A 25294-nucleotide genomic window follows, 5' to 3' on the forward strand; every position below is an offset into this window, starting at 1 on the left:
CATCAATTTATAGAGTTCTTCATTCACTGATCTTCCTCTCACACCCTGTACTGGGACCTAGACCTTTGCATATAGTAGACAGGTACTGTGCCAATGAACTGTCCCCCAGAGCCCTGATCTGACAGGCCATCAATGTGAATACCTGGAGGTCACTAAGCCATCTTAAAGTACGCCAGTAGCTGCCACTAGGGCCATTACCATTAATATTGAGTTACTTGTTCAAGGCCACACAAATATTAAGGGGGAAATGTAACTTCATATTCAGGGACCAAAATAAGTCGGGAGTGGGAAAGATGAGAGCTGCTCAGAATCAGGGGCTACCAACTCCCAACTGACAGCCCAAATGTTTCAGAACCATGGATAGTTCTGAGGTTTCCATCACTCTAGTGTTTCCAGAGGATGTTTAGGTAGAGTTGGGATAAGGGTGAGTTTCCCCTACTAGCTCCAGGCTGCTCCAATGGGGCGGGGGCCGCCTGCAGGGCCGGGCGGGGCTGTGCTGCCATCTGGAGCCGCTGCTGCTGGTGGCCACTGTCAGGGCGCGAGCAGCGGAGCGCACACAAGGCTGGAGAGAGCGCCGCTGCCTCCGCACATGGGCCACTGCCCCTAGCTTCGGCACCCGGGGTCTCGCAGCCCCTACACGGCTTTGGCCATTGGACCAGCCATGTCTCTCGGCGGAGCTTCAGAGCGTAGCGTCCCGGCCACCAAGATTGAAATTACTGTGTCGTGCCGGTGAGCGGGCCGCGCTGGGGAGGGTTTAAGTACTGGCAATTCCCCAGCCTACCGCGGCTGCGGGTTCGGTGTGGGCAGGGGGGCTAGACCACAGAGGGGATGACCAGAAGTGGGCAACAGAGAACTGAGGCTGAAGGCTGGAGTTACTGGAAAGATGAAAGAGGGGTCTCCCTGGGCAGCCCCACCCAAGCCTACTGGCTCAAAAGGTGGGCTGCGGGAATCCCTAAAGAGCTGGGCCATAAGGGACCAAAGTTGTGGGGCGAGCTGCGGTCCTGGACCCTTGGAGACAGTGAGGGCACATATAGAGCCAATTGGCAGAGATTTCTGATGTTGTCCCGAATGCTGACAGCGTGGACCCCAACAGTAACTGGGGATAGTAATAGGTAGGGAATACAATTTGCACCCCACGTCTCCTCCAGGTGACCAGTCAGTTCAGGACTGTGTCAAGGTGGTGAGCGCCAGAATGAGCTAGCCTTCAGTCTGTTTGTTGCTTTTCTCTAGGAATCTGCTAGACCTGGATACATTCTCCAAGTCGGACCCCAGTAAGCAGCTCCAGGGCCTGGAGGAGGAACCCGGGGTGTAGGAGAGGGTGGGGCGGTGAGGGGTGCGGGCCGACCTGACGAGCTCCCCTCCCCTGCCCTCACCCGCAGTGGTGGTGCTTCACACGCAGAGCCGGGCCAGCCAGGAGTGGCGGGAGGTGAGTCCCCCGAGCCCCAGCCCAGCTCAGGGCTGCTCCCGGGAACCTCTAGCCCGACTGCACGCCTCACGCTCAAGCTCCATCCCCCCCACCCTACCCCCTTCCTGCCGCCCAGTTCGGACGAACCGAGGTGATTGACAACACACTGAACCCAGACTTCGTGCGCAAATTCGTTCTCGACTATTTCTTTGAGGAAAAGCAAAATCTCCGCTTCGATGTGTGAGGCTCCTCCTATTATCCTGTCTTGCCCTCCCCCCCCCACCCCCAACTTGGATCAGCCCAGAATTCTGCCTGGTCTCGCCCCCACCTCACCTTGCTACCTGGCTCCTCCCCCAAGCCCAGGTCGGCCTCCGAAGACTTCACTGTGGTCTTAGCCCCGCCCCCATGCCCAAGTTGGCGCCTCCTTACGCAGGATCCGTCTAGTTCCCTCCTCAAGCCAGGCCCTGCCCACAACCCTGCCTTCTAATTTAGCTCCACCTTGGCCTCGGGCTCTATCCCATGTGACTCCATTCCCATCCAGCGTCCTCTTTAGCTTCACCCTACGCATGACCCTCTCGACCCTGACACACACTTACCAAACCACGCCCAAGTTGAGTTGGTGTCCATTGGCCCTCTCTCTACCTACAATCTTAACCAAGACTGAACCTAACCTCTTCCAGACTTTCTCCCACCCAGCCCCACCCCACACTGGTTCCACTCTCTTCCCAGGTACAACGTCGACTCTAAAGCCAATATCTCCAAACCGGTAAGCCAGCGAGCCGCTGGCAGGTTGCTTGGGCACATAGAGGCTAACCTGTCAAAGGACTTCCCTGAACACCTCCTCCCCAATGTACCCGCTCTCCCGCGCGCGCACCCACCAGCCTTTCTTAGATCCTGGTCCCTCTGGTCTACCAGCCCCCACCCCAGTTCCTCCCCCTGCTCTGGCTTTATTCACTGCCTTTCTTCCTTCCCTGCCTACCTCGCGGGACCTGCAGAAGGTGAGGATGCTGTGGATTGCACCGTAAAGAATTTGGTTGGGAGATCCTCAAGAAACAGAAAACACGTGGGGCTGTCATTTAGATTTCGGAGTTATCTTGGTCAAAAGCAGCAGCGTCACCAGGGTAGGCTTGGTACTCTGGGCCGCTCCCCGACTCGCTGGCTCCCTGTTTTGGCACAGGATTTCCTGGGACAAGCATTCCTGGCCCTGGGAGAGGTGATTGGAGGCCAGGGCAGCCGTGTGGAGCGACCTCTTACGTGAGCTGAATGGGAAAGGGTCCAGGGGAGGGAGGGGTCTCTCGGAGTTGCCCCTCCCAGTCAGACTGGTAGGGGCTGCAGAGATCGCTTCAACGGGAGCTTTCTTTCCCTACCCACTTTACTCCTCTAGATCTCTGCTCAAATCATGTTTCCTCTTCGTTCTTTTTCCAATGCTGGTCCAATCTTTAAAGCCTTCTCCCAAGCCCCACTCTCCTGGGAAGCTTCTTAAAATAAAGTCAGATCCTCAGGTCTTGCCGCTATGCCCACTACTGAGGTGTGTTAGCCGCATTCCAGTGCCTTGCCCTGGTTGAGGAACCCCAGATCACCTGTTCTACCACTGTACTGGACCTCTGTCACCCACTGTTTCATGTTTATAATGTTTATAAATGTGGCCCAGCTAGCTGGAGAAAGGAGGTGGGCATCAGTGAAAAATGGTTGAAATAGTAAATGATATATGGAGAGAGGAATCAAAGTAAAACAGCAGGCATGAGAGAGGTACCATAGTCAATCATTTGGTCAACTGGAAACTAGAAACCCTGGAACACAGTACCAGAAGGCGAGGAGTAAGCCTTGTGAACACAGCGGAAACTGCCTTACTGAACCTAAACCAGCCAGTGGGGTGGAGCCAGGAGAGGGCAAGGTAGAGCAGATTAGGGAGCTCCCAGTGGCTTGCACCCTTGAGATGGCGTCTAGGTAAGGCTCTGAGCATGTGTGCCAGAATCCGATTATGCAGACCACCGGGTTAAGAATAAACCCAAGTTCAAGAAACTACAAAAAGAATAAATCCTAGGTTGACAAAGACAGAAGCAGATAGCCTATCAAAAAGCTGGCCAATCAGAAAACTGGCCAATAAGAAAGCTGGCATTGTAATCTAGGGAGGAAGCACTGAGGGGGGAGCTGGTCAGATTCTGGATGTATTCTGAAGGGGAAGCCAAGAGATCCAAAAACTATTAAATACAACTGGAAAGGAGGCCAGGGCCTTTATCCTGAGCAGCAGGAAAAATGAAACTGTGCCACGAACGGAAATCATTTGGGTTGTTGTTAAAAAGCATACTGCAGTTCATGCATGGTGGCCCGCTCCTGTAACCCAGCACTCGGGTGGCCAACCTAGGTAATATGCAGGTCAACCAGAGGGAGGGAAGGGGGGAAGAAACAGAGACAGACAGACAGACAGACAGACAGAATCCCAACTTGAAGGGCAGATTCAGCATGAATGCATGTGTTCTATTAGACACCAAATACATACAACAGCTAGTAGACACACATGAACAGACCATGAGACTGCCTCTGTACAGTCTCTGGTTTGTGACGGGGCGCCCCACATCATCTTGATTAGGTGGAAGTTAAGCATGCATAGCAGTTTCCGGTTGTTACTGCCTTTTAGTTTTCTACTGAGGATACACTGCCGCATGAGTGTAGGAGTGTCACAGGTGCCAAGAGAATCTTGCAACATGAAATTCACGTTGTATCAGTCATAGCAGCCATGCCTTACTTTGTTTGGTGGCTTTTTCTGTTTTGGAGATATGGTCACAAGCTATTCTTGAATTCCATATGCAGCCAAGACAGGCCTTGAACTCCCAAACCTCCTTTCTCCACCTGCCAAGTGCTGGGATTCTAAGCATGTGCCACCATGCCTAGCTTCATAATAGCAGTTTCTGTATAAAACATGGAATATGGTTTTAATTCCCACCCTCACATTGCAAGAAAAACAAATGTCATTTATTTTTTTTCTTTCTTTTTTAAAGAAACGTGCTGTAGTGTAGTTCAGTGGTAGACTGTATCCGTAGGATACATGTGGTCCTGGTTTGATCCCAATACCATAAAAAGAAGGAAAAGGAGGAAGCAGAGTATGGGGGACCAATCATATCAAATGCTGCTACAGGTCAGATAAAATGAGAAATTAAAATTATCTCTACCGGCAAGAGGAAAGGAAGGCTGGAGAGGTCTAGGAGTGGGTGGGAAAGGGACACAGGGAAGGGCCAGAGAAATCTCAGGGTTTTTGCTGCAAAGGGAAAGGGGGAGACATGTTGTCACAGACCCCGAGTCAGGAAAAGGTCAGTGATATGGCTCAGTGGATAAAAGCACACCCCACCATGCCTGATGACAAAGGGAGAAAGCCTGATTCCACAAGTCATCCGCATCCACACAGAAATAAGTGTGAAATGGTGCTCGACTTGTAATCCCAGCACTTGGAAGGGTAAGGTAAGCTTTGGAGTTTAAGGTCAGCCTAGGCTGTAGCATATGAGCCTTTAAAGAGAAAAGAAGAATAGAGTTATGATTTTTAAGTTGTGTTTTTAAATGAGCATACAGAATAATGGGTTTCCTTGTGACATCTTTGTATCTGCATGTCAGTTTATACTTTTCTAACAGGAGAGAAAGTATATCACATTTGTAATGGGCCCACAGAGACTGAGATGCCAGGGGGTGGGGGTGGGGGGATAAATAGAAGGGGAAATCACGAAGCTCAGGTAGCCCAAGCCTATAATCCTAGCACTCAAGAGCAGGAGCACTACCATGAGTTTCAGCCATCCTAGGCTATGTAGTGAGTTCTAGGCAATCGTTAGCTACACAGAATCTCAAAGAAAAAGAAGGGAGAAGCTTAGCTGGTGTGATGTCCTTGTGCAGACAAGACAGAGAGGATAGTAGCTGGCAGAGGGGTAAAGAGGCACGTGATAGTTCATTTATAGCAGCTGTAGGAAGACTCAGCCATGTGGGTGAAGATGCTGGTGGCAGGCAGGGTGGCATGGCGGTGGGTGGACTATCTCTTCTGGTTGCTTCGGTTTTGTCAGCAAGTGGGAAACCAGGTCACTAGCTGAGCGAGGATGGGAGGAGGCCCTGATGCTTTGAGGGGAGAGGAATGAGTCTTCTGTGGAGCAGAACTGGAGACAGAAAGGCCTTAGATGCTCAGTGGGTTAGTGGGGGGTGCTGAAGACCTGAGGTTCGAGGCCCTGGTGCTGAAATGGAGACTGGTTAGCTAGATCGTGTGGCCGTGTTCTACCGTGTAAGTGTAGTAAGGGCTACACAGAGCTGGATTTACACAGGGCTGCAGCTCTGCAAGTTAGTATATTAAAGTCAGTGGTGCTCAGAAAGAGACTGCTTTTCTCCCTGGCTGAGGAGGGCATGGAGAATGTGGAGAGAATGTAAGACAACCAGCACAAGGCTGGGTGGTTCACTGCTGGGCAATGGCCCCAGCCATATCCACACTCTCTTGTTAAAAGCCTTCAGGGTCAGGATTTGAAGGAACCAAACAAACAAACAAACAAAACAGTTTTTGTCGTTGTCCTCTCATTGTTGTTTGAGACTAGGTTTCTCTGAGCTCTGTCTGTTCTGGTTCTCCCTCTGTAGACTAGGTTGGCCTTAAACTCAGTTGTGCACCACCACACCCAACTAAAACAGTTCTTTTTATTTTGATTTGTTTGTTTGCTTCTCCTGTAGCCCAGGCTGACCCTGAACTCTCTATGTGGAGGTAACTGGCCTTGATCTCCTATCCTCCTGCCTCAGTCTCCCAAACACTAAGATTGCAGATGTGGGTCACCACACCTCCATTTTATTATTATTATTATTTTTAATAAGACAAGGTTTTATGTGGTCCTGGCTGGCTTGAAACCTACTTTGTAGACTGTGTTGGCCTCAAACCTAGATGATCCTCCTGTTGGCCTGAGTACTGGTGTGTCCGCCATGCCTAGGTAAGCCCCTCACTTTAAAGACGGGCAAAGTCACATAGCAAGTTAGCTGGGGCTTGAACCTGGGACTCTTCCTTTTGTAGTTGTAAGGGGGTGTGCACACAGGTGTCACAGCACACATCCAGAGGTCAGAGGATTAACTTGTGGGAGCTGAGTCCCTGCTTCCACCAGGTGTGCCCTGGGAATCAAATTCAGGTTGCCAGTCCGGGCAGCAGGCGTCTTTATCCTCTAACCCATGTTGCCGCTCCTGGACTCAATCCCCCTGGACACTGTGGATGCCTTTAAGGCTCATGAGTGACAGGCCTTTATCAACAAAGTCCCTTAATCTTAGAGACTCAAGGCAAATCAAGGGTGGGGGTCTCTGGCTATACCCTTTGAGCACAGGAAAATGTCCCTTCTGGGGGCAGGAGAGAAGAACATTTCCTCTGTCCTTTTCATTTTGTATAAGTCCTTTGCTGTTTGGGGAGTGGAGCGAGTAGAGATGGGGTTGTCACTGCTTGCAATTTGGTTTGTTTCTTTGTTTTTTCAATCAGAATTTTGTCTATGTAGCTTTGGCTGTCCTGGAATGGCCTCTGTATACCAGGCTAGCTCAAACTCACAGGAATTGAGGCATGGACTTGCTATGTAGCCTAGGCTAACCTAAACTCACTGTGTATCCCAGGCTGGCATCAAGCTTACAGCTATTCTCCTGCCTCAACTTCACATGAGCTGGAATTACAGGTATGGTGGGCCTCACACCCAGCTATGTTTTGTTTGTTGAGACAGAGTCTGACTAGGCAGTCCAGGCAGGCCTCAACATTTTGCCATGCACACAGTACATGAGAGCGAGTGTGTGCATACAAGGGTGTGTGTGTGTGTGTGTGTGTGTGTGTGTGTGTGTGTGTGAGAGAGAGAGAGAGAGAGAGAGAGAGAGAGAGAGAGAGAGAGTCCATCCCTCCCTTTCTTTCCTTTCCTCCAAAAGGTGAAGCACACTTTTGCCTCTTGGTCTAAACAGACATTTCTCTCATTCAGAAGTGTCTGTCACACTGCACTTGTCTATAGCTTCTACCAGGCCACTCCTCTAGAAGCTCCTGAGGGCAGAGTCTGCCAGCTGGCCCCTCCCAGTGTAGCACAGTGCAGACAGCCAGGCTGTTTGAAGGATGCACCTTTCACATGTACAAGGCTCAGGAAGCACATGCCTTCGGGGCGCGTGTTCAGGCCCTTTACACCATAGGCATTCCCACCTCAAGGGGAGAAGTAAGAGCAGAGCGGAAGGAGTGCCAGGGTCAAGCAGCTGGGCAACAACGAAATATACACTGTCTACCTGCCTCTGCACACTGCTGTTACATGGTGCCCCCTGGGCTAGTCTAGCCCCTTCCTACAGGCTTCAGATACCACCAAGTCAAAGCAGACCTTTTCTCACTCAGAATAGAAGTGGGGTGCACTTGGGGGATTGTCAGCAAATGGCAAACTGAATGCCCTGGCCCATAAAGCCCAGACTGATCACCCTGGCTCTGCTGTTCACCCTCCCTCCTCTCTCTAAGAGGCCTTTTCTGCTTGTAGGGGTGTGCCAGGCAAGAAGTGTGGAACCATACTGCTGACTGCCGAGGAGCTCAGCAACTGCCGGGTCAGTGTGGGCCACAGGCCAGAATGCAAACTCCTTCGTTCCCAGACTCCCTCACTGGACACATTGGAAAGCAGCCAGTTTGGGTCCCAACAGCCCCACTCTCCATCCCTAGGACATTGCCACCATGCAGCTGTGTGCAAACAAGCTGGACAAAAAGGACTTCTTTGGGAAGTCAGACCCTTTCCTTGTGTTCTACAGGAGCAATGAAGACGGCACGTGAGTCACCCCATACAGTGCTGAGGCTAGAAATGTGGCCCAAGTTTAATGAGTGGAGAATCTTGGGAATCTCTACAAGTAGTGGCCTCAGTGCCACTCCCAGGCATTCTCCAGTTTCCTGTCTCCCTCCAGGTTCACCATCTGCCACAAGACAGAGGTTGTAAAAAACACACTGAACCCAGTATGGCAGCCCTTCAGCATCCCTGTGCGGGCGCTGTGCAATGGAGACTATGACAGGTCTGCTTCACGGGAATCGGGGATCAGGACAGGAGCGAGGCTCCCTCTGAAAACATGACGAGGTTCCTAAGCCCCAGAGTGAGGAAATAGTTTATCAAAGAGCAGGTGAACAGAGAGTGAGCAGACACAAGCATAGATGGTGGGATGGGTAGATAAACTGTGAATGGATAGACAGATAGATAAAGGGAGTGGGAGGTGGGGAGAGGTGGGAGAGGAGGAGAAGGTGAGAGCATAGGCGATGGATAGAAAGACTGGTGGGTATGTCAGCAGGCTGAAGGAAGATGGATGATATGGAGACGTGATGGCTGAGTATGTGAGAGTTGATGCATACCCTGAGAGAGGCAGACACGGGAATGAAAAATCAAGTAGAACAGAACAAGACATGGCGAGTGACAGGTGAACTGATGGCCAGACAGATGAATCCTAGATGGAAATAGATGATTAGTGGATGAGCCCATTGACTGATGTGTGTAAAGTAGAGGGCTGACCAAAGGAACTACTGAGGGGGTGGTACAGAGATGTGGGTGGTGGGTTGGAAGGGCTGAAGGGCACCTGAATGGATGGTTATACAAATGACTGAACAGAAGTTAATATGGCTGGGGATTTAGTTGAGTAGATGAGCAAACAGATGGGTGCTTGTATAATATATTACAGTTGCATAATGTGTTACAGTTGGTGAGTGATGGGCTGTATAGCTTGATGGGTGAGTAAAGAGAAAGATGAATAGGTGATTGACTTGGCATATATATGAGAAAATGGATGGCCACATAGTTTGATGGACTGAACTTACCAGACGTATGAGATAGTGGATACGGTCTCTGGATCCAGGCATGTGACATGTTTGTAATCCAAGGCTTGGGAGGCTGAGGCAAAAGGATCTTGAGTTTTAGGCCACCCTGGGATAATTAGCAAAACTGTTAAAGGGGAAAAGGAAGTTCCAAAAGAAAGAAAGAAAGAAAGAAAGAAAGAAAGAAAGAAAGAAAGAAAGAAAGGAAGAAATAAAGGAAGGGAGGATAGGCTAAGGTCTTTGGAAACAGGATATCTGGGTTTAAATATCAGCTGTCACTTACTAGCTATGAAATCCTAGCCAAGTTGCTTAGATTATCATCCCCAAGGGGATGAGGAGAGAAGGGAAAGGGTATATATCAACTTTCTTATCCAAAAATAGGAACAATAGAATAGTACTTACAGAGAATAATACTTCTAGAGAATGCATTAAATGAGACATTCTGAAAGTGCTAAGAACATTGTCTAGAATAAAGTGAGATTCAAATGGCAAGTGTGTGTGTGTGTGTGTGTGTGTACACGCACGTGTGCAGGATTGAGTGGTTTAGTATGTGTGTGAAGTGAATGAAAGGGTAGAGGTTGAAAATGAGCAACTGATGGAAGGACAGATGGATGGATGGGTGACTGGAGTATGGGTAAGTGTCTGGGGCGTCCCTTGGGTTTGGCATGTACACACAGCCCATGTTTGGATTTATCATGTTTGGCATGTACACACAGCCCATGTTTGGCTTTATCATGTGCATTTCAGAACAGTGAAGATCGACGTATATGACTGGGACCGAGATGGAAGGTAGATGAGCCGATGTGCTTCTTTCTCCTGTGCTCCCTGGAGCAGTTCCTAGACCATGTGGTACAGAAGGATGATGGCAAACACACAGTCGGCCTGCTTAGATAGCTCTCTAGTACACTGTCTTCCACCTTTTTCTTCCCCATCTAGCCACAACCCTACTGCCTTGTAGCCCAAGTTAGAAGCTTAGGCAATAAAAGCTCTAGGATTTGGTTCTGGCTCTGTACCAGCAGCTGCTGCTTACCCACCCATGGCCTCATTTCAGCCATGACTTCATCGGTGAGTTCACAACCAGCTACCGGGAGCTGAGCAAGGCCCAGAATCAGTTCACAGTGTATGAGGTGAGGGCATGCCCTCCCATTTTGCCAGGCTCTCTGTCCTAGGTGGCTGGTGACTGTCACTGTGATCATCCTCTGCCTAGGTACTTAACCCTCGGAAGAAATGCAAGAAGAAGAAATATACCAACTCGGGGACCGTGAGTACTCCCTGGACTCTGACCTCCCAGATCTTTCTGTCTCTGTCCCATGACACACATGACAACTACTAGAGGTAGAACAAGGCAGTGGGCACAAGTGACTTGGGATAGTAACACTGAGGACAAGGCAACACCACTGAACTTTTTTTTTTTGTTCTTTTTGACCCAGGAACATGTCCAACTGTTACACTTTTACAGACATTTTAAAAATACCCTAAGTTACATTTCCAAATTTAAAAATGTTTTCGGAAGTTCCAGGATGCACCTGTGTTTTTTGGAGACTGCAACAGGGTGGAGGAAGCTGGGCAGGAGTAGAAATACACATATCCCATAATGCAGTTCTCTCCAAAGGTTTACCAAGTTCCCTCTCTGCTACCTCAGCTGTGCTTGCAAAAGTGGCAGAGCTGCCTCTTGTGTACCACAGGTGACGCTCCTTTCCTTCTCTGTGGACTCAGAATTCACTTTTGTGGATTACATCAAGGGAGGGTGAGTCATCGGCCAAGCCAGCAGTAAGTTTTCTTGCTTGTGAATGGTCAGGGCCCAGTGAGCTCATGGAGATAAACTGCCAGGCAATAGCAAATGATGTATTGTGTGTTCTGTGAAGTGCAGAAGGTTCTTTGTTCTATTCCTGGGGCTGCCAGTCCCTTTGGAAGATAGAAGCCCGATCAGTTGTCTCGAGCAGTGGCCTAGAAGCTGGGGGTGTACTTCAGTGCATTCAACGCCCGTGTGTCCATGCATTCACACACAGGAAATGCCTCCTGGGTAAACAAGAGGGCAGTGCTGCCAGGCTGACCATAGGAGACACTGTGCCTGTGTCAATGACTGCAGACAGACCCAGGCAGTGAACTCAGCTACTGTGAACTTCACTTTTCTCTTTTGTAAACGTATTTTAGTTACTATTTCAGGACTCTAGTGTTACATTAAGCTACACACAATACCCTAGTCATGAGACTGGCATTTAATTCTACTTCCAAAGTGGACCGGCAGCAGCAGCAGCACTTGGCACGTCGTTGGTTCTACCCAGACTGTCTGGATCACAATGTGTCCATGTTTGGGAAATACTGATTTCATAGGTTTCAGTCCCTCATTAATCAACCCACCTACTCTTCCACCAGGACGCAGCTGAACTTCACGGTAGCTATTGACTTCACGGCTTCCAACGGTGAGACATGGGGGAGGGCATGGGAATGGGCAGAGTCTAAGGGATCCTTTAGACATTAGCCGACAGTCCTACCTGGGATAAGACATAACTCCCCAAGAAGCCCACACTTGTGTAAAGCCAAGGAGGGAAAGTACTGGGTGCAAAGGTGGATACAGGGTGCAGGACATGACGGGTACCAAGTCAGAGGAGGTTGAATGGTTAGATAGGTCAATTGGCCAGAGAGGAAATGGATGGGTGGGACAGGGTTATCAGGAGAGGACAAATAGACTGGTGGGTGGGTATATACAAGGATAAGTTAATAGGTGGTAAATGATTAATCAACAGAAAAATCAATGAATATATCATGAGGAGACAGGCTGGGAGTGAGTGCACTAAGGGGCATGAGGTGTGCGCGTGAGTGCACAGGCAGACAGCTGTTTCAAGTTGAGCTAGGAGACTCAGGCAGGAGAAGGGAATGGACAGGGATGGCTGAATAAGGAGACTAGTATAAAGACAGAAAGGAAGACAACTAAGTAAGCAGGACACATAGATGAACCAGAGAATACAGAAGTCGATGGACTAAAATGATTAAACAGATTGAAAACTGAATTTGCCGCCTGGCAGGTGGGCGGGAGGATGTGTGGTAAATAGGTGACCATGTAGTACAGTGTAATAGACATAGAGGAGCAAGGGAGAGCTTAGAGACGGGTATACATTAGAACAGATAGATGATGCAGTCACAGAATGATGGCGTTCGTGGGTAGAGGTGGGGAAAAGGATTGGTGGGTAGATGCATACAAGGACAAGCAGGTGAGTGTGAGCTCGGAGCTCCTGTTTCTCTCTACAGGGAACCCCCTGCAGCCTACCTCGCTGCACTACATGAGTCCCTACCAGCTCAGTGCCTATGCCATGGCCCTCAAGGCAGTGGGAGAGATCATCCAGGACTATGACAGTGACAAGCTCTTCCCAGCCTATGGTTTTGGGGCCAAGCTGCCCCCAGAGGGGCGGATCTCCCACCAGTTCCCCCTGGTACAGTATAATAGGCCAGAACCCCTCAGTGGATGGATCACTTCTGTCACTACTTTGTGAAGGGCAAGGGCCAAGGAAGAGCTGTGTGACAGTGCCAGGACACGGAGTGCTGTGGTTTGGAGGGAAGCATGAAGGGGTTAGGGGATAGTGAACTGGGATCAGAGCACTCCTGGATGTTCTCGGTGTGGGTTTAGCTCAGCTGAAACCTTTTTTTTTTTTTCAGAACAATAATGATGAAGACCCCAACTGTGCAGGCATTGAGGGTGTGCTGGAGAGTTACTTCCAAAGTCTGCGCACGGTGCAGCTCTATGGGCCCACTTACTTTGCGCCTGTCATCAACCAGGTGGCCAGGTAAGGGAATGGTGTGAGGGTAAGGGGCATATGATTGGACCCAGCCACAGGCAGGCCCACTCTGAGTGAATTTGGGCTTGGAGAGAAGGGGAAGTGTCCAATGTTATCCAGGATCAGGTACCAAGAAGGTACTCTGCCTGCCTGTGTTTAGAGAGTGTCAAGAAACAACCTTAGTGCTGCCTGGGAGTCACGTTCCAGGTCACAGAATGGCCTTGATGGCCTTGACTTTGCCTAAGAGAGGGAAGAGTCTGAAGGACACAGTGAAGGGACCAGGATTATAGGAAGCTTGTGAGCAACTTGCTTTGTATCATTTCTTTCTTTCTTTGTTTTTCTGAAAAGGGATCTCATATCGGCCAGGTCGGCCTGGAACTTGTTATGTTGGCAAGACCTGTCCTTGAATTCCTGATTCTCCTGCCTCCACTTCCTAAGTGCTGATATTACATGGGTATGACACTACCATGCCAGTTAGCTTAGCTGCTGGGAAGAGACACCCTGACCAAGGAAACTCTTATAAAAGAAAGCATTTAGCCAGGCAGGGGAGGCGAATGCCTTTAATCCTAGCACTCAGAGAGGCAGCAGCAGGAGGATCTCTGAGAGTTCAAAGCCACAAGGCCAGCCTGGTCTACAGAGCTAGTCCAAGGCTACATAAAGAAACCCCATCTCAAAAAAAAAAAAAAAAAAAAAAAAAAGAGGAAGCGTTTGCTTACAGTTTCAGGGGTTAGCCCATTAGCAGCATGATGGGGACATGGCGTACACAACAGGAAATGGTGTGGAGGAGCTGAGAATTCTACATCCTGATCCATAGACAGAGACAGAAGGGAGAAGAGGGGGCTTTTGAACCCTTAAAGCCCACCCTCAATGACATACTTCTTCCAATAAGGCCACACCTCCAAATCCTTCTCAAATAGTGCCACTCCCTGATAATTTAGAATTCAAATATATGAGCCCATGGGTGCCATTCTTATTCAAACCACCACAGACTCGTCTTTGTTATTATTGTTGTTGTTTTTATGGTTTTTGTTTTTTAGACAGGGTCTCTCTACTTGGTCCTGGCTGTCCTGGAATTTACTAGACAAACCAGGCTGACCTTAAACTCAGAGATCTACCTGCCAGTGCTGGGATTAAAGGCATGTGCTACCACAGCCCGCTTTAGCTTAGCCTCTTTTTTTTTTTTTTTTTTGGTTCTTTTTTTCGGAGCTGGGGACCGAACCCAGGGCCTTGCGTTTCCCAGGCAAGCGCTCTACCACTGAGCTAAATCCCCAACCCCTAGCTTAGCCTCTTTAATAGAACCTGTGAAATGGTTAGATACTGGACATCAACAGAAGCTTCTATTCTTTCATTTGTTTTTTGTTTGTTTGTTTGTTTGTTTGTTTTTGTTTTTGTTTTTCAACACAGGGTTTCTCTGTGTAACTCCGGCTGTCTTAATTGTAGACCAGACTAGCCTCCAACTTACAGAGATCTGCCTTTTTCTGCCTCCTGCATTGTTGTTGTAAAAATATAAAAATAAAAAGGAGTATTGGTGTCTTTTACCCTGCTTGGTCTGCACCTTGGGGCCCCAAGATATCTGCTAGATATCTTGGCAGAAACACAGCCCAGCCGCACACTTTCCTACACTCAAACCCTCACATAAAAGAACACACAACACAGTAATCTTAGATCCAATTGGTAAGATATAATTGCCCACTTAAACATACAAAGCCCAGTACCATCCATCCCTTGAGAACATTAATAACCTGTAAATACACAGAGTAGAATCTTAACATCACCTGCCATGGCTTCTCACCCTCTCCTCCCCTGTCTCTCCTTTCTGTCCTAGTCTCTTCCTCTTCCTTCAACCTTCTCTCCCGCCCATCCTTCCTTCTCCTCCAATGACAGGTCTCCATCTATCCTGTACCTGCCTCACCTGTGACATCATCCTACACTGCATGCTGGGATTAAGGAGCTGGCCACCACGGCCAGCCTCCCTTCTTTTTGCCTGTTTTTGAAACCAGATCTCACTATGTAGCCAAGGCTGACTTAGTCCCTTATACAGCTAGGCGATCTGCCTACCACAGCCTTCCAAGTGCTGCCATGACAGGCATGCAACGCCATACCATGTAACGTTAGCTTACATTTGGAGTTATGGTGAGGTTAGGTTAAAAAAATAGATACTGATCCAAGAGGTAACAGTATAGTATCTAGTCCATAGAAGGTACACAGAGGTGATAAATTTAAATGTTGTAGTAAATAATATAAATGAAAGAAAGAAGCCCAACCCACGCTATTGCCAGCACCATAGGGCCTCAAGGCATCTGCGGGGTATTTTCATCTCAGTTAGCTGGACTCAGCAGACTCTCTGGTCCAGAGCTCTCTAACCATCTCCAACCATCTCCACCTGACTCACTGAGTTCCCAATTTCCATCCCACGCTGCCAATGGCTACTCTCTGGGCCCTGTGGCAATCTCACCTTCTAGTTCCCATGGTGCAGGTCACGACCAAGACAGCCCCATTCAGCCATTCACCCCCTGTGGTTATAGTCACAGTAACCCCTAATAATCAAAACTCTATAGGCTTGTAATTTATCAATCAGATTTATATCAGTAACTCACCCCACAAACGTCCATACAATAAACTCAGAGCCAACAGATATTGATATAAACTTCCCACCTAGATAAGACAGATTGTCTTGTAAAAATCCATCCCTTATGAAATATTCATAGCTACCTGTGGCCGATCTTGGTGGTCCTTCTGTGCCTCCACCTTGGCTCTTCCTCTATCTTCTCATCTCTCCTGCCTTACAAAAACTCTGCCCAATCCCCTTTCTTTTTCACTGTCCAATCATAGGCCTTGCCTTGTCTTGGGCCTGCCTTCACCTGCATATAGACATCAATCCACATTTAAAATTATTTAAAACTTTAGAATAAATATAAGCAGAGAAAGGTCAGATTATATATCAACTAATAAGAAAGCAAAGGGTATTTAAATAAAAATAAAACTACAGGATAGCATAAGCATGTAACGAAGGAATGAGATAAGAACTGACACTTAAGGAAGAAAAGGAGTAGGCTAGGAGACAATGCAAGTCTAAAGTACTTGCTGCCCAAACAAGAGGACCCGAGTTCATATCCCCAGGACCCACATAAAAATTTGGGCATAGCAGTGTACACCTGGAACCCTACATCTGGGGAGGTGGAAGAAAGTAATTTCCTGGGGCTTGCTGGCCAGTCTAGTCCAATCAGTCTGCTCCAGGCTTAGAGAAAGACCCTGTTTCAAAGAATAAGGTGAAGAATGATTGGGTAAGACACCTGATATCAACTTCTGACCTCTGAATGCACATATCCAAATGCATATGCACCTGCACACACACACACACACACACACACACACACACACACACACACACACACACACACACGGTGGTGGGGGAAGAAAGAAGGAAGTTTCTCTGATTGAATTTAAAAAAGTAAAAGCAGACAGATAATACTTACAATTCCTATAGTTATAGCTGAGGCAGAATAATCTCAAATTCAAGGCCAACCTGAGCTACATATTGACATCCTGTCTGAAAAACAAAACAAATAAATCATTACCTGCTAAATAAAAGAGGCCTACCTAAACAAAAGGTCTCGAAAAGCCTGGGAGTGAAAGAATGGAGGAAAAGACAACGGATGAGGGTTGAGGTTGCCCATCTGCAGAAAGCCCTGGGTTCAGTTCTCAGCACCCCATGGTGACACATGTCTGTAATCCTAGCCCTTGGGAAGTAGAGTCTGGAGGATCAGAAGCTCAGGTTCATCCTAAGCTACAGAATGAGTTTAAGGACAGCCTGGGATACAGGAGACCCCATCTAAAAACAAACAAAACAAACAAAAACCCAAACCAAAACAAATAAATACAATGAAAATACATGTTAAAGGCTTCCTGAGAGATTTTTAGGTCCATAGACTTTCCATTACCTATTGAAGAATGGTTTACTCTCTGATGCATACTGAGGATAATGGTTACTTTAATTATAAAACCAACATTGCTGTAGAAAATGTTAAGAATGAGGAAATGAAAGCTTTAAATAAGAGCCAGACACAGAGGTCCACGTCTTTAATTCCAGCACTCGGGAGGCAGAGGCAGGAAGATCTCTGAGTTTGAAGTCAGCCTGGTCCACATAGTGAATTCCAGAACAGCTAGGATAGCATAGTGAGACCATCTCTCAAAACAAACAAAAAAAAAAAAAAAAGGAAAAAGAAAAGCTGGAACATGTGGCATCACAACTTTTGTCATTCTAATCCTAGAATCCTGGTTATTGTTATTAAGCAGTCTTCTTAGACATCCTGAGCAACTACACTGATTTATTTACTCATTTATTTAATAAACATTCAGTTTAAGACAATTCTATCAGAAGTGTAGATTCTGGAGTAGAGTAAATTAGCAGTACATCAGTGCCATATCCTACCCCTACCCACCACCCCCAACGCCGTCTCATGTATTCCAGGTCGGCATTGTAGCCGAGGATAATGTAGACCTTCCCATCCCCCTGCCTTTGCTTCCCTACCTTCCCAGTGTTGGGATTACAGGTGTGCATCACTCTACTCAATGTCTGTGGTGCTGGGGATCAAACCCCCAGTCTATGTGTGCTAGGCAAGCTACCTATTGAGCTATTAGACCCTGTACATTGGTCAGACATTGTCACAGGCTGGCTTTGTGGCTTTGGTCAATTCTCTTAAGAACTCTGTCAAATGAGATTGAGAATGCCAGGAATATTTACACTACAGGGCTGTTACAAGGACCCGTTAGCATATGTCAAGCACTCACAAGAGTGCTTGCCCCTGGTAAGTGCTGTAACAGTAGTTATTACTGTTCCTATTATTATCATTATCACTATTCAAAGGGCAGCTGCTGTGTGCTCAGTTCTCTGCTGGGGCACTGGGGACTCACAGATGAATCAAATTTAGTCCTTGCCCTCCGGAGCTCCTGCCTTGGTGCAGGAGACAGAAATATAAATAAATCATCACTTCTGTAGGCCAAAGCTCCCCAGAAATTTCTAGCAAGTTGCCTGGTGGCAAAAGTAAGACACTGCATTCCCTGGGGATGGGGGTTAGGGGGAGATGGAGGACACGGCTGAAAGCAGTCAGACTGAGAGGGACTTTGAAGTCTAGTGTTTCATCTCACAAACACATGCAAACTTTCTAGTCTTTGCCCATCCTGTCTGTGTCTGCTCTAATTATGTTAAGAAGGAGCATTGTGTGTACTGGATCCCCTGGCTTCATCCACACATAGGACAATTCATCCTTGGAACCCTCGGGGTATGAGGATCTCAGTGAATGGGGCTGCATACTGAATGGTAGGGCACAGGCTACAGTAGAGGGGCTGTTAAGCTTGGTCTACATGGTGAGTTGGCCTTCATTAGGAGAGGGCTAGTAAGCCTGGCAGTGCTGATTGCACATTAAAAGCACAGAGGCATGAGTGACAGGTTTGAGAGATGCTGGCTGGCTAGACCTAGCAGGAACAGGTGCGGCACATGGAGGACTGTGCAGGAGCAGGCCAGGGCGGACACTGATGGACCTCAGTTTCTTTGCCCTTGGGGACTGCTGCCTAGTGTTTGTGAACTTCAGTTTCCTCACTTTAAAAATAGGATAAGCTGGGTTAGGTGCTGTACATCCCAGCAACCAAGAGGCCAAGGCAACTACACTGTCACCATGCTTTCTCAGCCTTCAGAGACCAAGTTTAGCTGCCAGCACTGTCTAACAAAATGTCCTGCAATGAGAGAAGTGTCCGCCTCTATGCTCTCTAGTATGGTGTTCACCATCACATATGGGGAGAGAACCCTTAAAAGGTAATTAGAGTGACTAGCGAATGGAATGTTTTAATCACTTAATCTTAGTTGATTTAAATCTCTATATCCATTCGCATGTGGCTAAGGACAATGTATTGGACAACACAGATCAATCATTGCCAGTCCACTCAGGATGTGTAACTGAAGTTGGCAGATGGGGGAGACCTAGGGATGTCTGAAGTCCTTTTCTGAGAGAAAACTCCTGCATTTAGAGATGGATGAAGAGAGGAGACGGACTTGGTAGATCATTGCTGTGATCCCACACGGGAGGTGGGAGCAGGCAGGAGGATTAGTCACTGTCTACTTCTGTTATGAGAGACCTTATTTAAAATTATATATAGAGGGGTTGGGGATTTAGCTCAGTGGTAGAGTGCTTGCCTAGCAAGCCCAAGGCCCTGGGTTCGGTCCCCAGCTCCGGAAAAAAAAAAAAGAAAAGAAAAAAAAACTATATATAGAATGGAGAGATGGCACCTAAGGGCAGCAAGCAGGTCTGCCAAAGACTGTGGGATACAGGAGCCCAAGGTCTTGCCCACTGCTTGCTTATATGGTGGCTGTAGAAGCAGGGGCTGAACTGACCATGTACTTTCTGGCTGGCCACTGCATACAGAACTTGGTCTTTCATGCAGGGCTGCAGCCAAAATCTCGGATGGTTCCCAGTACTACGTTCTGCTCATTATCACTGATGGCGTCATCTCTGACATGACACAGACCAAAGAGGCCATCGTCAGTGTGAGTTTGAGGAGGAAGGCTTGTCAGGGAGGGGTCATTGTCCTTGCAATGAGGGGGCTATGATGTTTATTCCGTGTTCCATGTGTATCCTAACAATCTCATCTGCCAGTTTCAGAAATGCTTATTGGCTGGGACACAAACAACACTGGCTTTTGATTCTCTAGGTCCCAGCATGGTGCCAGATGAGCCCACTATGGAACCCGAGCTTAGGAAAGCTGGTCTTTTATATTCAGCAGGAAGCATGCCTGTCCTTTGTCAGGAGAGGGGGAGTTATTTTTTATTTGCTTTTAATTTTGTTTTGTTTTGTTTTGTAACACGGTCTGACTGTGTACTGGATCCCTATATGGCCCAGACTGGCCTGAGCAGAGGCAATCTTTCTGCCTCAGCTTCCCAAGTGCTGGGTCTATAGGCATGAGCCACCAGGACTGGCTATTTTTGTTTGTTGGTTTGTTGGCCTGGGAAAAGCTATATACACCAGGCTACTCTTTTTTTTTTTTTTTTTTTTTTGGTTCTTTTTTTTCGGAGCTGGGGATCGAACCCAGGGCCTTGCGCTTCCTAGGTAAGCGCTCTACCACTGAGCTAAATCCCCAGCCCCACACCAGGCTACTCTTGAACTCCCTTTGATCCTCCTGCCTCTGCCTCCTGAGTCCTGGAAGTGTGTGAATGATGTGCCGTGCCTCGTATGGGTATTTTGCTGTCATTAAGGTTCCCATAGTTTTGTTGCTGTTGTTTTTCAGATGGAGTCTTACACTGTACTCAGACTGCCCTAGAACACATGCTTTAACCAGCATTGGTCTAGAACTTGTGGTTATCTCCCTGCCTCAGCCTCATGAGTACTAGTATGACAGATGCATGTTGACATGTCTGGCAGGAAAACCTTTTTAAAATGATACTAGAAATATCGAGGTCAGCCTGTGCTAGAGTGAGACTTTTGTCTCAAACGGACAAGATAATGGCTTTATGTTCCACCAGAAGGCACCTGTTGTGCATCCAGAGATAGTCCACAACCAATCACAGCAGCTTATCTTGGCTAACAGGAGCATGTGATCCACACAGACGCCGCAGGCACTGTGTGTTACAGCTGCTTACTCAAGCCATTCCTCTCCCCACAGGCGTCCTCGCTGCCCATGTCTATCATTATTGTGGGTGTTGGACCTGCCATGTTTGAGGGTGAGTAGGAAGGGGTGTGTCCATCACTGGGACTAGGAACTGGAGGGGACAGGAAGGATCTAGCCACTTGGGCCCTCCTCAAAGACAAAACAGACTGGCTCCTTGGTGAAGTCAAACATGTTTCCCCTCCATAACTCTGGTAATGGTGTCGATATTTCCCCTGCATTTCTAGGAGAATGGGACATACAGGAAGGAAGCATAGAGATAATAATAGCAATCTCACACCACTGTAGAATGCAAGTCAGGTCTCCTTGTGAGGACTCTGAAGGGCTCTAATGAGGAAGGGGCGGAATGAGCTGGAGTTGGAGAGACCCATCCAATGATGCCCGCTTGTCTTTTCTGCAGCAATGGAAGAACTGGATGGTGATGATGTGCGTGTGTCCTCCCGGGGACGCTATGCAGAGCGGGACATCGTTCAGGTAGCCCTGGGAGTAGTGAAAGCAGAGAGAAACAAGGCTTCCTAGGAGCCACTCCCCTTACTCCTAGTCACTGTCTTTCTCCCCTTAAACCTTTCCCATTCATAGAACAATTTTCCTTTTAAAAAAACAAAAAACAAAACTTGTTAGACAAAATAGTGTTAGGTAGCACAGAGTGGCCTGGGACTCCTGACCCTCCTTCCTCAACCTCCAGAGTGCTGGATTTACAGTACTGCCTCACCACACAAGCTTTGAACAGTTCTTTTGAGGGATCATGTGGGTTGCAGCTGTCCTGAAGGTTGTACAATGTAGGAGGATCAAGTCTCTGCCCTCTAGTGGAGATGGCCAGTATTACAGATGCCCAACAAGCAAATGCTGCTGTCAACAGCCAATAGTAGTGAGGGGAGGTGTCTGTGAGGCTGTGCTGTTGACATTGAGTTGAAACCTGAGGAAGGTATCAACTTCACAGGCAGAAAAGGAATGTGTAAGACCTGCCAGAGGCTCAGACTAGGCTGGTAGAATTGTCTGCCATGGTGAATATCTGAGGTCTGACGGTCAGAATGCATTCTCAATTATGTATCCCTCCATGGATTTATTGTTTTGTTTTAGACAGAACCCTACTATTTAGGGAACTAGTAGCCCTGGCTAGTCTAGAATTCATGGTAATCCTACTGCTTCAGCCTCCTGAGTGCTAGGAGTGTGTGCCACAATGCCCAGGTCAAACTATATTATAAAGGGATTTCTCTGGCTCCTTGTGTGGCAAGGCCAGGGAAAAGTCTGGTATCCATTAGCAAGCAGCAAAAATGACTGGAGTATGTGAACACAAAACAGCGGTCATGTTCAGAAGTAGCCAATTCAAAGACTTTTAAAGGCAGGGAGGCAGTTCAGTTGGTAGAGTACTTATCTAGTATGCATGAGATCCTGGGTTTGATCTCCAGCACTGTGTAAGCCAGTATGTGCCTGAAATCCCAGCACTCAGGAGGTGGAGCCAATCGATAAGAAGTTCAAGGTGAGATCAGTAAGACCAGGGTTGGGGACCTGTTAAATCTACTTTGCTGAACAAACCTGATGACGGGAGTTAGATTCCTGGGATCCCGTGTAGAAGAGAACCCACTCTGACCTCCATCACAGCACACTCATGCCTGCATTCACACATGCACACTGAACACATAGAACAACAACAACAACAACAACAACAACAACAACAACAATAAATACTCTTCCAAAGTTCAGTATCATTTGCTATACAGTGAATTCAAGGCCAGTGTGGGACCTATGTAAGTTCCGAGTGTGCTCATATGTGTGTGCGTGTGTGTGTGTGTTCCTGTAATTCTTGCAATTTGGAAAAAAATAAGGCAGAAAGACTGAGAGTCTCGGGCCAGTCTAGGCTATGTAGCAAGATTATCTCAAAAGCATAACAAAACAAAACAAGATACTTAAGATCATGTTACAGGATTTGATGACTTGTTCATACACTGATAGGAAAGAGTCCCAGTTTTCTAGGGAGAAATGTCCCACTGACTAGGTAAGGGGAAGCTAGAGGACAGAGCTAGGTCAGGAAGACCTGGTATTCAACTGGTAAAGGTGGGCTTGGGGGAATCTGTGATAACTGAAGGAAAACATAGTTTTAGCCACTAAATATGTGATTATGGGCCAGGGTTAGGCACAGTAACTACAGCCCAAGCTGTTAGGAGGCTGAAACAGGAGGATCACAACAGAATCACATCAGATCTTGAAACAAAACAGTAAAATAAAAAGCACAGGATAGAGGTAAACATGGGGCTCTGGAGGGAGCTTTTCTTCTTGCTTTTCACTTACCCTCCCCTTTTACTAACCTCCTTTCCCTGGCAAACTGCTCCTCCTTTTCAATCCCAACTGTTTCTCTCTCCTAAGTCCAACTTTCTCCTTCCCAGCACTCAAGAGGCAAAGGCAGATGGGTCTCTCTGAAGGCCAGCCTGGTCTACATAATAAGTTCCATGATAGCCAAGGATATGCAGACAGACGGGGGTGGAGTGGGCAGTTAAGAGCACAGGAAAACCTGAGGGAATGGAGTTGACATGAAGATCACCTTCTAGAAAAGTAGGAAAAAAGAAGAGTGTGGTGTCAGGAGTACAATTTGGGCTTGGGATGTGGTTGAGTGGTAGACAGCTTGTCTTTCATGTACAAGATCCTGTGTTCAATGTCCAGCACCCCACACAAAGAATTGGGATGTATTCAGAAGGATGACATTCAAGTTCAGTGAAGCTAAAGAGACTCTCAGCCAGATGAAGACTGAAAAGTACTGCTCACTGCACTGATTTAGCCTTACAGGGCCATTAGCAAGAAAATTTCAGTGACTGCAGAAGCCAAATTAGAATGAGTTGAGGGTGAACAGAAAGTGGGGACAGAGGTAGGAAGTGGGTAGAAAAAAATCAAAGTAGGAAATAGTTCAATATTAAGGGAGAAGAATAGTACTACCTGGAAAGAGATGTTAGGGATCAAAGATGAAACCTGAGTGCTACCCACTCCCTTGGCTACAGCTCACACCTCCTTTCCTGTTTGTCCCAGTTTGTCCCATTCCGAGATTATGTTGACCGATCAGGGAACCAGGTGCTGAGCATGGCACGACTGGCCAAGGATGTGCTAGCAGAGATTCCGGAGCAGCTGCTGTCCTACATGCGCACCAGGGACATCCAGCCTCGACCTCCTCCCCCTGCTAACCCCAACCCAACCTCAGCCCCAGAACAGCCCTGAGGATTCTGCATATCCAATGCTTAGTTAGCAGTCTGCTTACTTGTTTACCCACTGCTGGAAGCTAAAGGCCCCTGGAGTTCTGAACCTCACCAGGAGGGCCAGCTAGGTTGATCAGTGCTGGCTGACAAGCTTTTTGTCCCCAACTTCCGAAAAGGCCTGGCATGATCACCACCTACCTTCCTATGCCAATAATAAAGCTGATCTTCTCAATCTGTCTCGTGGGTGTTGGAGAGGGAGACTGGGGACGCAGAGCCTGGGGCCACATCAAGAGGGAGGAGCAAGGATAACTTCAGTTACATTAGCATCCATCCTACTATACTCACCTAGTCACTTCTATATCAAATTCCAAATACTTTTAAAAAATTATTATGCATACTTGTACATTTTTTCCTCAGGACAGACTCATAGCTTTCATCAAATTTTCTAAGCAGTTCTTCACATCAAAAACGCTAGTTTTAAGACAACTGTGTGATACTAGTGGTAAAAGCCTGTAATCACAAGTTCAAGGCCAGTGTAGGCAATTTATCTGGACTTTAAAAAAGTTTTTTTTTTTTGATAAAAAAGAAAAGGCTGTTGTGATAGATCCCTGGCCTTGTATGTGCAAAGCCTTCTCTTCAGTCTCAGTAATGGAAAAAGCAAATCTGTATAACTTCTTCAATTCATTTATTTTGTTTTTTTGTTTAGATAGGGTCTTGCTGTGTCACTCATCCTGACCTGGCACTCACAGGTAGTCCAGGCAATCCTAACTCAGTCCTCTTGAGTGCTGAGATTATTGGCTTATTCTGAATTTTTTGGGTGAGTATAATAGCTATATTTTCTCTGTGCATGCGAATCTTACACAACAGACACTGTGTTAGACAATTTACAGACCTCATCTCTCTTAATCTTTACCATATCCCTGGGACAGAAGGACTATATATTATCTCCATTTAATAACGGGGAACTCAGTTACAATAAGCCATTTCTTTAAGAGAAATCACCGATTTTACGACAGACCTCACTGTTTAACGGGGAAACAACTTCTTGGAGTGCTGGTTTTATTGGCATTTCTCCAGGGAAAACTGTCCTAGGAAAACGTGCACTTTAGGGTGCTGAAAACCAAGTCTGCGTGAAAACAAAACAAGTTTTTCAGTGACTATAGCATCTTGAAAGATTTTATCATACTCTTCAATGACAAACTGCAAACCCTGCTTGACAATGATGATCCAAATTCTTTAAAATCCCCACCAAATGACACAATTTTCAAGCTCCAGGTTTACAAATGAGGAACCCAAAGAAGAATTCAGCAATTTTCCCACGTTCACACTTGAAGTGTCAGTCATATTCAATGAGCTGTGTGTTTTGACACCGTCTTCCAATCAGCCACCGGTAACAAAGTAGTCCAGCGCTGCCAATCTGAGTTCCACGGTTTTGTAGGGATGTACCCCGAACCTAGGGCCACGCCTTCCCTCCGCCTCGTCTCCCTTCCGTCTC

The 25294-nt window shown here is 47.4% G+C and overlaps 1 protein-coding gene across 9 annotated transcripts; it reads left to right on the top strand.

Moving 5' to 3' along the window:
* Positions 1-511: 511 nt before the first annotated feature.
* Positions 512-24031, top strand: Cpne9 (copine family member 9). 9 transcript variants are annotated; one of them, NM_001024982.2, is made up of 21 exons: positions 512-729; positions 1231-1271; positions 1380-1426; positions 1542-1645; positions 2135-2171; positions 2401-2403; positions 2583-2659; positions 7885-7948; positions 8061-8164; positions 8297-8401; positions 9936-9977; positions 10240-10315; positions 10396-10449; positions 10874-10935; positions 11565-11611; positions 12438-12619; positions 12843-12970; positions 19400-19502; positions 20615-20672; positions 21018-21091; positions 23636-24031. In NM_001024982.2, the coding sequence occupies exons 1-21, from the start codon at positions 662-664 to the stop codon at positions 23819-23821; spliced, it is 1662 nt and encodes a 553-aa protein (NP_001020153.1). In that variant the 5' UTR covers positions 512-661; the 3' UTR covers positions 23822-24031. The 9 variants fall into 9 exon arrangements, 7 of the variants coding, with proteins under 7 accessions (NP_001020153.1, NP_001427030.1, XP_087512971.1 ...); NM_001440101.1 differs by lacking the exon at positions 2401-2403; XR_015685462.1 differs by having other exon boundaries at positions 531-729; positions 2135-2659; positions 10874-10958.
* The last annotated feature ends 1263 nt before the right edge of the window (positions 24032-25294 follow it).

Source organism: Rattus norvegicus, chromosome 4, assembly GCF_021556685.1.
Source record: "Rattus norvegicus strain SHRSP/BbbUtx chromosome 4, alternate assembly SHRSP_T2T, whole genome shotgun sequence".
NCBI lineage: Eukaryota > Metazoa > Chordata > Mammalia > Rodentia > Muridae > Rattus > Rattus norvegicus.

What these genes read in the sequence shown, in the direction of transcription:
- Cpne9 (XM_087656845.1), top strand. Translation starts at nt 662, where the DNA reads ATGTCTCTCGGCGGAGCTTCAGAGCGTAGCGTCCCGGCCACCAAGATT. An exon ending in GACTGGGACCGAGATGGAAG is followed by an intron (nt 9,978 to 10,239) that starts GTAGATGAGCCG and finishes GCCTCATTTCAG; the next exon opens with CCATGACTTCATCGGTGAGT. An exon ending in AATATACCAACTCGGGGACC is followed by an intron (nt 10,450 to 10,873) that starts GTGAGTACTCCC and finishes TGTGTACCACAG; the next exon opens with GTGACGCTCCTTTCCTTCTC.